Raw genomic sequence first — 13,746 nt, 5'->3', positions numbered from 1 at the left:
GTAGAGAATCCCCAAGCAGACTCCTCACTGAGTGGGGAGCCCAGTGCAGGGCCCTGATTCCACCACCCATGAGATCATGACCTGAGCTGAAACTAAGAGTTGGCCACCCAACCCACTGAGCCATCCAGGTGCCCCTCACTCTTCATTCTCTTAATACAAGTACACCAAAAATTTTGCTTGGATTAGTATTCAGTGGTTATTGCAATCCTGGAACTACTCTTCTTCACTAACCCATGCCATGTATATATGTTGGGGTTACATTTTCTTTCTTCTGTAGGTTTTTTTCCCTCCCTCTGAAAAAGAAATTGTGTACTTTTTTCTTTTGCTTACTTTTCTTGTATCCATCATTAACCCATGTCAAATTCCCCACTGGAAATCTCATTCTTTTCCTGGGAGTCTTATCAGCCTATCTTTTCCTTGGAGACCTCCTTCTGGAACCTCTATCCTCCGGCTCCAATCTGGATTTGCTTTCTAGGTCTCTGATACAGCCCATCTTGGGGATCCTCTTCCACTCTGTTTATGTTGGATCCCTTATTTCCTGAAGCCCTTGATTCTTGTTTTTGTTTATTGCTGGTCTTGGAGAAGTACATCTTCTGGTGGTTTTCTGAAACAAGGGCCTATGGGAGATGATTTTTCTTTAGATACTTTATGTTTGAAAGTGTCATTTTTAAGTATAAAAAAGTAAAAAAAAAGCCCACTAGACAAAATGGAAATGGGAGAAAATTCCAAATATACCAGAGTTCATATGATTATTTTTTCTTCAAAGGAATCACACAGAGAGAGACTTGAAGGGCATGTTCTTTTATATCCCTGCAGATTCCCAGTGTTCTCTAATTTAGACAGAAGAGTTAAGAATATGGATCTTATCTTTAAACTAAAACTAGTGCTCTTTGGTAAGTCCTTTTATTCTTTGTCTCCTTTGCAAAATGGAGACCATAACTGTTATGGTAAGTCTGTTTCGATTACATGAGACAATGTAGGTAAAGATTTAGCAAGATGCCAGGTACTACTTTTATTATCCAAGTTATTGTCTTCCCCCCCTTTCAAAAAAAGATTTTATTTATTTTTTTTAGAGAGAGAGGGCATGAGCAGGGGGAGGGGCAGAGGCAGAAGCAGAATCCCCGCTGAGTAGGGAACCCCACAACATGGGATTTGATCCCAGGACCCTGGGATCACGACCTGAGACAAAGGCAGAGGCTCAACCGACTGAGCCACCCAGGCGCCTCTATTTTCTTACGAGAATGTAGGCAACTGAATTCTCATGCCCAAGAATATTTTCGCATGTACAGTTAAACACATGGTTATCATATGCTTAATTTTAGAGTCACATTTTACATGCTTTTACTATTAAAAAATCACTTTCAACATCTAATTTCTTATATTAAAAATGTTTTTTATCTGTAATCTAGTTTTTTTTTTAAGATTTTTTTTTTTATTTATTTGCGAGAGAGAGAATGAGAGACAGAGAGCATGAGAGGGAGGAGGGTCAGAGGGAGAAGCAGACTCCCCGCCGAGCAGGGAGCCGGATGTGGGACTTGATCCCGGGACTCCAGGGCCATGACCTGAGCCGAAGGCAGTTGCTCAACCAACTAATCTAGTTTTGATGAAAAGCTTTTTAATAAAAGGCTTTTGTGCTTATTCATGTATTTAACTACTATTCTTTACAACATTCTACTTGTCTCTTTTATAGATCTATTTTTTTTTAAAGATTTTATTTATTTATTTGACAGAGATAGCGAGAGCAGGAACACAAGCAACGGGAGTGGGAGAGGGAGAAGCAGGCTTCCCGCCGAGCAGGGAGCCTGATGTGGGGCTCGATCCCAGGACCCTGGGATCATGACCTGAGCCGAAGGCAGACGGTTAACCGACTGAGCCACCCAGGCGCCCTCCTTTATAGATCTATTAAATGCAGGCTATGAGATGTTCACATTTTTTCACTGAAATGACATTACTTAGATGCAACAAATTTCTATTACTATCAGAAACAACTAATAAAAGTTTGTTTTTAATTACAGGAGTAATATGTGCTCCTTATAGAACACTTATGAAATAGAAAATAGAAAAAAGGGAAAATTCTATAATTTTCATTATCATGGTATATTGTATATTGCTTCTGGGTACTTTTCTATGCACTTTTTACATGGTTAGGATTATGGTGTGTATTCAGTTTAGAGGCTTGATTCTAATACTGTTGCATATTATTTATAAATAATCTTAAATGACTACAGTATTAGTTATCTTTTAGCCATACATACTGGAATATTTACAGATAAGATGATGTCCGATATTTGCTTCAAAATATGTGTGGGTGGGAAATGGACTGTCTATAAATTGATAATATTGAAACTAGTTGGTGGCTGTGTGGAAGTTCATCATACTGTTGTGCCTATTCTTATATTTGCTCAATTTTCCATAATAAAAAATAAATAAAAGCTTGCAGTATTCCATTATGATCTATCTTAATTTTTTTTTTAAAGATTTTATTTATTTGACAGAGCAAGCACAAACGGCGGGGAGCGCAGGCAGAGGCAGAGGGAGAAGCAGGCTCCCTGCTAAGCAGGGAGCCTGATGTGGGGCTCGATCCCAGGACCCTGGGATCGTGACCCGAGGCGAAGGCAGTCGCTTAATCAACTGAGCCACCCAGGCGCCCCTAATTTATTACTTGTATTAGGGCATTTCAGTTTTTCCCTATTTTAAATAATATTACTTATAATATGGTTCAGATAGTTTCCTTGTGATAGATTTTTAAAAATTTATTTGTCAGAGAGAGAGAGGGAGCACAAGCATGGGGAGCGGCAGGCAGATGGAGAAGCAGACTCCCTGCTGAGCAAGGAGCCCGATGTGGTACTGGATCCCAGGACCCTGGGATCATGACCTGAGCCGTAGGCAGCCACTTAACTGACTGAGCCACCCAGGCGTCCCCCATATGATAGATTTATATGAGTGGGATTATTAGGTCAAAGTATGATCATCTTAAAGGCTTTTGATGCATAAATAATACTAAATTGCTTGGTGAAAAACTTCAGAGGAATTTTATTGGATTTATAATTGTTCTCATTGAGCATAGGAGTGATATTGCAAATTTATGCTGAAGTTTTTAATGAGGCAATCAAGGTTAAGTATATTGTAATAGGATTATATTTTCTAACTTTTTATTCATATTCTTTTTTAGGAGTGCTAGTAACAATTTATATGGAATTAATACTTCACAGTTTTATAGAGAGTTTTCATGTCCAGATATTATAATCCTCAAAACAGCTCTGTGAGCTATTAATTATAGAAATTCAAAATAAAATAGACTCTAAGCTTTTAAAAAATGTAATTATAGTTAGTAATTCCTGTTACCACTAGATGGCTCTCGCAGCATGTACTTTTAAGCAAAAGGAGCTAATTTGTGGATATTTTGAAGTTCCCCTATAGATATAAAATTCATATTATTGAAGTTAAAAAAATAATGGTTTGTATCAGATTGTGATAAACTTTTTCGGAAGTAAAAAATTTTCAGGACGGAATTTATTATAGTGAGTTTTTAGATTACTTTTCTTAAGGAAAGGGGTATTAAACAGGATGGCATTCCATGCCATACATATAGTGTATTTTCAGTAAATACATTTAACACTCATTAAAATTTATTGAATTGAATTTTGCTTCTTTATTTGCTTGGGCAAAAGTTATTTACAAAAACGCAACATTTATTGCTAGGCCCTTAAATGGCTTTATGTAAATCTAATACTTTATCTCTGAGGAGTTAATAGATAATGAACAAAGTAGATTGAGGGGGCTCTATCTGGAACTCTGGTCCCCTCAACCAATTTGTTGTCTTAATGCTATTGAGTTTCTTTGAGGATTAGAATTATTCAGTGGTGTGTGCTGTTCCCTTTAGGTGAGGATCAGAAGTGAAATTGCTACATTTTGGTATTTTCATTGTTTTACATTTTGCTAATTATCTTGACAAAAAAATTAAGAGTGCCTTTCATTTCAGTCTTGATCTCACGTGTATTTTCTTCCATTGATTTTTCAATCTTATTAGATCCAGTGCTGTCTTTCTATAAAAAAAGTTTGTATTGCCCCTTTTGCTAACTTGCAATGAAAATTATGGTTATTATTACCTATCTGCATAATTTCAAAAAGTCATTAAAATACTTATAAAGGAGAAGTGGAAGGAAAGCAGTTTTTTTTTTTAAAGATTTTATTTATTTGAGAGAGAGAGAGCAGGCACAGGAGCAGGACAGAGGGAGAGGGAGGACCATGGGGCTCCATCCCAGGACTCTGGGATCATGACCTGAGTGGAAGGCAGACAGTTAACTGACTGAGCCACCCAGATGCCCCTGAAGGAAAGCACTTTATAATAAATTGTATATTTCAGTATGTAAATCCTTGAGCAGACTACCCTAGATGACACAAGAGATTATCAAATGCTTGCACCTATACATAGAATTACTGTGAAAATGATAAGCTGTAAAAGCTGGTTGTTACAGTGTTTTAGATTGGTGATTCAGATAACCAGGAAGCATCAACATTGGTGACATGATTTTTGAAAATGGTGACAACTCTTAGTAAAGTTCTGAACAAAACAAATAGATTTGTAGTATGGTTGTATTCTGGGAAATTTGGGATACATTAATAACTATGGAAAAATACATTTGTTTATATATTAGTTCTAGCCTTAGATATATTCGGTGGAGCCTTTGAAAGTCACCCAGGACATGTGACAATTCTTTGCCCTACTGGATTGTTCCCTGCATTGCTGGACCTCTAATGTCCCTGACACATGCTCATTAAATGCTAGTAGAGCCTTCACCCCACTCCTCCCTGCATCAGTCTCCAAAATGCCTCCATATATATCCAAAGGGCCCTCTAGGGGGCGGTACTGCTATCATTTTGAGAACTGCTGATTTAAAATATCCAGCTATTTATTTACTACATAGCTATTTTGCTCATGGAACTTTAAAACCACAATAACTTAAGAATCGTGAGTCTTTAAATATGATATGTTTTGGATAATTAAGGCAGTTACAGAATTGTGATAGAAGTTGATTTAAGTGCATTGTTTTGTTGCAATTCTTGTAATCAGATCAATAAGTTTGCTATTTTAAGTACCCAATACCATGCATTTTCTTTATTTTTTTCCACTTTTCCTGTTTAGTAAGTCAGTAGTATTTAGCTTTCTTTAATGTCAGCATTTAGTTAGTTGATAGTCATACAATGTAATTTGTCGCTTAAAAAAAACACTTTTTAAGTTAGGAAGTTAATTTAGTAACATTATAGGAACTTTGTAAAATGGAGCCAGAATTTCCTATAATCTTGTCACTCTGATAATTGTTGATATTTTTCTTTGTTTTGTTCTCTGTGTATGTTTTGACATTTAAAAATTTCGTATCTTTTTACTTAAGGTGGCATAACTTTTTAATGTTATATAACTTTCAACTATTATTTTAAATTACTGTGTATTGTCTTACTAGATTCCACATTTTCCTTCCTCCAGATTGTTCACAATACAAATGATTATATATAATATATGTAGATTTATGTGAATATATGTGTATACATATATTGATAAATCTGTTTAAACATATTTTTATTTTTTCTTTAGGATAGAGCTCAGAAGTGGGATCATTTATTCGGTCATTAGGCTTGAACATTTTTGTAACTTTTATGTGTTGCCAAATTTACATTTAAAAAAAAGCTGATCCAGAAAAACCCCCAGCTGATCCATTTATATTGCTATCAATATATATAAGACGTCAATATGTGAAAGTATCAGTCTCAACTCATCCTTCTTAAAAATTAACTTTTAAATTATTTACATTTATTTTACTCTTAGTGACACTGAACATTTTTTCTGTTTGTGAATTATTTCTGTTTTCTCTTTTGGAAAATATATGGTCATGTCCTTTGACTTTTTTTTTTTTTTGAAAATCGAATGTCTTTTATTAAGCAATTCACGAACTGGACAAGTATAAAGGAGCTCTGAGGAAGTGTACAGAATGGAAGGTTTTTATAGGAAGGAGGGTGGGGCAGGGAAGTTATTAGCAAAAGAAAAGATTGTTTCCGGTCAAGACACCTTTTTTGGGTAGGGGAGGGAACCAGCAGGGTTTTAATCTTGCAGATGACCTCACTAGTGCTGATCAGAAAATTTCAGGTTGGCTTCTAAAAAGGTCGCATTCCTGGTATAGTTTGAAACTGTAGTGAACTCTTGGTTTGCTGTTGTGGGGGAGCAAATGACTCCTATTTGGGCTTGTTTTTTTCTTTCTTTCTTTTTAAGTTTATTTATTTAAGCAGTCTCTACCCTCCACATGGACCATGGGCCTCTGAACTCAAGCTCCAGTGTCACAGGCTCCTCTCTGCTCCTCCAACTGACTGAGCCACGCACCCCTGGGCTTGTTTTTTGTTTTTTGTTTTTTTTAAACACCAGGTTGCGCATATTTGTCATGGGAGTAAATCTGCTTTATCGGGATAAATACACCCAGTGAGGTATGGAGGAAGGTGTGTCACTTGCCCCCATAGACCCAATCAGCCACCCTACTCTAAATTTGTGAGTTTAGATCTTATTCTAGAAGCAGGCAGTGTGCAATTCCAGAGGCCTTCCTGAGGCCCCCTCCCATTATGTTTCAGAGACATGCAAATTTAGACCCAGGTGATCCTAGGCTCTTTATTATTATTTCTTGCTTTGTCCTTTGACTGTTGCTCTGATGGGTTCATGGTGTTTGCTTTCCCTTCTCATTTTGAGTCAGACCTCTTACATAATTAAAATTATTAATGTTTCTTACATTCATTTTTGTGGCAGACATTCCTTTGCTGTCTTTGATTTGATTTTTGTTTTTTAATACATTAAAGTTTCATTATCTACCGATAGAAGATAGTATGCAATATCAAAGAAAGGGGTGGAGAGTCAAGAGATCAGGATTCTGCAAGGAGATACTTATAATACATATTATATCTGACAAAGAACTCCTATCCAGAATGTATGTTATGAATGCTTACAAATCATTAAGAAAAAGGCAGACAATGCAGTTTCTAAAAATGAGGAAAAACCCTAAACCACTACTTAATAAAAGATACCCAGATGTCTAAACCATCTGGCAGTATGTATGCTCAATGAATGCAAACTGATTTTATATTACCTGTGTAAGACACAAAAGGGTATATTTTGGGTGAAGATTTATTTCATTGTAAAACCACATTTATATTAAATTTTGGTCATCCAAGTGGAGTCACTGTGTTTGCTAGTGTGGCCAGTTTAGATTTTACTGTACTTTTGTGGAGGAGAGGTCAGTTTCTTTTTGCTTTATCCTGCCTTTCATAGGAAATGATTGTAGGTTCTCCGCCTTTTGAGTATGATGTAAATTTTTACTGTCCAGCTGGTACGTATTTCCTAGGAAAAATCTTTCATTAGAGATCAGTAATCTCTTTAGATCTTAATGTCTTTAGCATGATTAAGGAGTATCTTGGGTTCCAGTGACTCAGTCAAGGTATGAGAGAAAACGGGAGGAAAACAGAAAGGGTGAAAGTGTTGTGTCACACACAAAAATACATGTAAAAAACCCCACATAAAACATAAATTCATGGGGTTGTTTTTCTTCTTCGTCATGGGATATATTATGAATTATTTTTATCCTTATAAATGGAACGATTATAAGAAATTCTTTCCTGCCTTGTGACAAATGCCCGTTTTGGATATACTCATCTCACTTAATCATCATGCAAGGATCCCAGCATTAGCACCTGTTATTGGTTACTCTATGTTTGGTTGTTCCCATGTTGTAGAATCTACTAAAAAATATAGTAATGTAAACATAAATCTGTTCTTTCAAGGGACATATATATATATTTTTAATCAGCCCTTTTACATTCCCTAACATCTCTTCTAATTATGTAATGCAGTCTATCCTTCCTGGCATCACTAACCTCTCTAAGCTTGAACTCCCTTCTCACATACATACATACCCCTCTCTCCTTCTTGAATAATACCTGTTCATACAAGATTGGAATACACTAATCAACCTGACATCCCCTTCTTTAAACTTCTTTCCCCTTGACTACTTACCCAACTCTCAAAGGGTATTTACTTTTTGAGGCAAATTCATACCACAGGCACATTTTTTTCTTGTATAAATCTCAGGGGTTCAATATTTTCCCTTCCTCACAGGCCTTAAATTCTACCTCTTTGCCTTTTTTTTTTTTTTTTTTAAGATTTTATTTACTTATTTGACAGAGAGAGAGTACAAGCAGGGGGAGTGGCAAGCAGAGGGAGAGGGAGAAGCAGGCTCCCCACTGAGCAGGGAGCGTGATGTGGGACTCGATCCCGGGACTCCAGGATCATGACCTGAGCCGAAGGCAGTCACTTAACCAGTTGAGCTACCCAGGCGCCCTACCTCTTTGCCTTTGCTCAGGATACTATGTAGCGTCACGGAATAGTCTTCAGCTGAATAGTCCTTCTGAATTTGGGACCTTTCATCTCAGAACCATCATCCCTTGAATTTGAGCATCTCTGATACTTTCAAATCTTTCTTCATCTGTGTACTCTTGTCATGATCTTTTCCTAACACGTATTTCAGTATTTCTTAATCAAGAAGACACCCCCCCACACACACACACACGCCACACCCCCAAACACACACTTTCATACACCCTGACCTGTGACATTAGTCTTTTTGGGTATCTTGAATACAAGATACTGGGTGGCTCAGTTGGTTAAGCAACTGCCTTCGGCTCAGGTCATGATCCTGGAGTCCCGGGATCGAGTCCCGCATCGGGCTCCCTGCTCAGCGGGGAGTCTGCTTCTCCCTCTGACCCTCTTCCCTCTCGTGCTCTCTCTCATTCTCTCTCTCTCAAATAAATAAAATCTTTAAAAAAAAGATACGAAGTTATACTTACTTTCTAGCTTCTCAATGGGACAGGTAGCCTATTGATAATACTGTTAGACTTTCTTTTCAGTATTTTCATTGAATGTGAATTGTGTCCTTTTCTGGAAGAACTTGAGTGTATATTGACTATGCAACAATTGAAAATTCTCTGATTTACCGTTGCAAAAAACAGTTATGATATATTTATTGTAATTTGCAGCAGTTACAGAGGATAGTGTCTTGTACCTTATTTCTGTTTACTTATATGAAAAACTTCGTTGCTGTGTTCCTCCAGTGAAAAGTTTCTTGCCAGTTTTAAATATTAGGCAAGCCTTCTCTGCTACTTACCTCATTATCTTTACCAGCTGTATTTGGAGAATTCAAACTAATTTGATTATCCTAAGTAAAAACTTAATGAGAAAGGATAATCTGTTCCCCAAATTCAAATACAAATTGCTTTTGCATGATCTATAGTTTCAGATTAGCCATATCACAAACTTTTAGAGGGATAATTGAGAATTGATAGTAATAAAGATACAGGGGGAGAAAGTCATGTAATAATATAGCAATAGAGGGTGGGGGGATGGGTTAGCCTGGTGATGGGTATTAAAGAGGGCACATACTGCATGGAGCACTGGGTGTTAATACGAAAACAATGAATCGTGGAACACTACATCGAAAACTAATGATGCAATGTATGGTGATTAACATAGCATAATAAAAAAAATAATATATCAATAGAGATGTTAAATTCATCTTTGTTTTGCTTAGATGTCCCTGGTAGATTTGGGAAAGAAGCTTTTGGAAGCAGCACGAGCAGGTCAAGATGATGAAGTTCGTATTTTGATGGCAAATGGAGCTCCTTTTACTACAGACTGGGTAAAGAATGATTATAATGTTGTGCTTTTTTTTTTTTTCTTTTTCTCATTTATTAGTTTTTCCAGATAAAAATTTAGTCAGTATTGTGTTTATATGTGGCAAAAATTAATTTTTTTGCAAATTTGTTTGCAGTTTTAGAATTATAGCTATCGTTTAAAGAGAATGGTTTGTATCTTTGTAAGTCATATGTATATAGATATATATAGATATGTATCTATATATATATGGCAACCTATTCAAATATTCTGTCCACAAAAGGGTTTTTCTTTTAAACTGTGGAGTTCACTATTGTAGGATGAATATAAAGTGTAGCTGCTTGGAATTTAATTTAAAGGTTCTAAATAGCACAGCTAGAATTTATAATTCAGAAAATAACAGATAAAGATCCCAGTTAATGTTATAATTGCTTCTAAAAAGGAAAATGTTTGCATTTCAATTGATACTTGTAACACTATTGCAAACATGACCAAAGAGGAAGAAAGGAATGGGAACATGTCCTAGTAACTACAGAAGGCAATTGTGAGGACAGCAAAAACCATAACTCTACTTCGTTCCTGGGGTAAGTCAAGAAAGAGATGGTCTTGGCAGTATGGAGTGTTAGGAATGTGGATTAACCTGCCTACTGGTAACAACTAAAAATTCCAGATTTTAGCTTTTGTTGTTTTGGCACACTTATGTTCTTTTTTATTTTTCATTAAAAACAAAATAAAAAATTTTTTTATTATGGAAGATTTCAAATCTCTATCAATGCCTATATACCCTTCAGCCAACTTAAAAAATTATCAAATCATGGTGAGTCTGTTTCCACTGTAACCTCATCCACTTTCTTTATTCTGTATTATTTTAAAGTAGATTTTTTTAAAAAGAATTTATTTATTTATTTGACAGAGAAACAGAGAGAGAGCACAAGCAGTGGGGGCAGCAAAGGGAGAGGTAGAAACAGGCTCTCTGCTGAGCAGCCCCCTGATGTGGGGCTCGTTCCCAGGACCATGGGATCATGACCTGAGCTGAAGGCAGACTCTTAACTAATCACCCAGGCACGCCTCCCTTTAAAGCAAATTCCATAAACTATTTCATTCCATCCATAAGTATTTCAGCATCTGTCTTTAAAAGATAAAGAATTTTTGATTAACAATTAAAAAAATCTTTAGTGCACTCATGAGTTAGAAAGAAAATAAGGGACTATGAAACTGAAAAGTGAACACCAGAACCTAAAGAAATTTCACCCTAAGAATATTTGCTAACTTGGTGAATTTGCCTGTTGGTTTTCCCACCTCACTGGCATGGGTTACTGAGGACAGAGACCTGAGACTGCTCATAGAAGTCTCCTAGGAGAGCCTCTCCTCTTAATTCAGGAATCCCAAAGAGATGTGCACTCTGTATAAGGTAAACCAGAAATACCCCCTCCCTCTTCCTGCCTGCTTCTGCCCCTGCCCCTGTTGTTAGGGTACCGCAAGGAAAATGAACTGACTTGAAACAAGTCACTAAATGGAGAGAGAAAAAAAAATTATTGATGAGGATTTGGAGTCATAGGCCATCCCTTGCACACATTTGTGACCTGAACTCATAAATACTTGTGCATTCTGCAAAACTGTACACTAAAAAATGGATTTAAAGTGATCTTTGGACTGAGGTTACCCCAGGTTTCTGGCAGAAGCAAATGAATTCTCTTTCTGGGGGAACGTACCTTCATCCCCCCTGTATCCACAAATGAAATTCCAAGGAAAATGAACAGTCAAAAGTAACTAAATGCACAAGACACAAGGCCACTTGGGCAATAACCCACTGAAACAACTAACAACAGAAGCAGACTAACAAGGATTTTAGATAATATTTTAAGCAGATTAGGAACAGCTAAGGAGAAAATTAGTGAACTGAAAGATACGGAAAGAAATCCAGAGTGCATTATAGAGAAAAATCGGTAGAAAATTTAAGATCTCAGGAGTCATGAAAGCTAGTGTGAGAAAATGTAACGTGTCTAATCAAAAACTCTTGCTCATATACTTGAGTCATACATCAAGTAAGATGTATGACTTGATGTGTGACTTCAGGTAAAAGAGTAACCTCTTAGTGCCTTACGTTCTTTTACTACCAAATGAGGATAGTAACAGTACCTTAAGAGGAGAGTAAATTAGATAATATGTGTAAAGGTCTTAGAATAGTGCTTGCCACGGAAGGTGCTTTAACAAAAACCTTAGTTGCTAATATAGTAATGGTCTTACCAGATTTCATGTTCTAGTGAACCATTTTTTTTTTAAGATTTTATTTATTTTAGAGAGAGATTGCAGAGGGAGAGGGAAAGGGAAATCATTTCAAGCGGACTCTGTGCTGAGTTTAGAGCCTGATGCAGGGCTTACAACCCCAGGGTCATGACCTGAGCCAAAACCAGGAGTTGGACGCTTAACTGCTTAACTGACTACACCACCCAGGCTCCCCATCTAGTACTATCTTGATTCTTAGAACAGCAGTGCCTTGGTAATCAGATTGATAGGGACTTTCTGTGCCTCTAAATGCTTGTATCTTAATTCTAATTTTCACCTGTTAAACTGTATGCCTCTGATAAGGTTCTACATTTTAGAACTTCCCCTGCATATTGTGAATGTATTGTTAATGTAGTGGCTACACCACATGGAACCAATTTCAGGAGAACTGGGCTCTGTTTTGGTTCTGTCCTGACTCACCTTTGGCAAGTGTACCTCAGATTAGATTTTTTCCCCTTGAAAAATGACTATATAAACTTATTTAAAAAGATCACTGAGTTGCTTTAATTTATTTTTTAAGCCCTACAAAACACTTTAATGTAAAAATCTACACTATTACATTTATTTGATACGAATTTCATAGATGAAAAGAAATTTTGTGTGATGGGTATGTGGAAAACCTTCCAGTTCTCAGAAAAATTTCTCAAACCCTAATTATCTCTAATTCCTGATGGAATTAATTTTATTTAGGCTATTTATCTGTTAAAAAATAAGAAAGCAAGATTGAATTAAATGAAATACCGACTTTGCTTTGTCATTGAGAAGTGTATGGGAATTCGTGAAAGCCTCTATGAAGAGAATGTGATAAGCATACATTATTATTTTCTTGAGTTTTGAGTTACTATGTAAACAGATAATATGAAGATAATCTGTTTGCTATGTAAAAAGAAAATATAGAAGGTAGTAATAGAAGTGTGTTAAAAATGATTATAAATGTGGATTTTTTTTTTCTTGCGGGATAGCTGGGAACCTCTCCACTTCATCTGGCAGCACAGTATGGACATTATTCTACCACAGAAGTACTACTCCGAGCTGGTGTAAGTAGGGATGCAAGAACCAAAGTGGACCGAACGCCACTACATATGGCAGCTTCTGAGGGCCATGCCAGCATAGTGGAGGTTTTGCTTAAGGTATGTGTTCTCTTTTTGCACTCTGCTTTTGAAAGTAAGCCCCCAAAGGATTTATGGTTTTATAAGAGGGAGAAGGGAACTACTTTTATTGAATGTCTTGTTTTTTTTTCTGTGTTTTCTCATTTTTGTGTATGTAAGCCCATCAGATGAAAATTATCTTAAAGTTTACCTTTGTGGGAGAAAAAGAACTTCTTCTAGGTATGTTCTTAGTTGACAGACAGACAGTTGATTTCTTAGACCTTGGTTTCCGTTATGATGAGGGTCTACAGCTTTGTCTTACTTGACACAGTTAAAATGCTTATGGAAAGAAACATGGGGCTTGGATGATTAACAAACAAATTAATAATACAAATAAGGATTTTTATTCTGGCCTTTAGATCAGCCTATCCAGAAGACATACAGTGTAAGCCACAAATGTGAATCACATGTAATTCTAGATTTTCTATTAGCTACATTAAAAAAAAAGTAAAAACCAATTTTAATATTATATTTTATTTAACCTCATATATACAAAATATTATCATTTCAACATGAAATCAATATAAAAGTTATTAATGAGCTCTGTTACGTCCTTTTTTTGGTGTTAAGTCTTTGAATTCCAGTGTGGGTTCACATATACAGTACATCTCT

At 36.3% G+C, this 13,746-nt stretch overlaps 1 protein-coding gene across 5 annotated transcripts in view; it reads left to right on the top strand.

The window, feature by feature from the left end:
* GABPB1 (GA binding protein transcription factor subunit beta 1) overlaps positions 1 to 13,746 on the top strand; it is a 64,047-nt gene that overhangs the window by 28,644 nt on the left and 21,657 nt on the right. For all 5 annotated transcript variants that reach the window (XM_088024787.1, XM_088024785.1, XM_088024784.1 and 2 more), the window contains exons 2-3: positions 9,618 to 9,725; positions 12,949 to 13,116. In XM_088024787.1, the coding sequence (XP_087880913.1) occupies positions 9,618 to 9,725; positions 12,949 to 13,116 (276 nt within the window). The remainder of the gene's footprint in view (positions 1 to 9,617; positions 9,726 to 12,948; positions 13,117 to 13,746) is intronic.

Source organism: Eumetopias jubatus, unplaced genomic scaffold, assembly GCF_037043125.1.
Source record: "Eumetopias jubatus isolate StellerSeaLion01/CBP00866 unplaced genomic scaffold, mEumJub1_p1.0 scaffold_7, whole genome shotgun sequence".
NCBI lineage: Eukaryota > Metazoa > Chordata > Mammalia > Carnivora > Otariidae > Eumetopias > Eumetopias jubatus.
The sequence above is the reverse complement of the archived record's forward strand: the minus strand, read 5'-3'. Positions and strand labels throughout refer to the sequence as shown.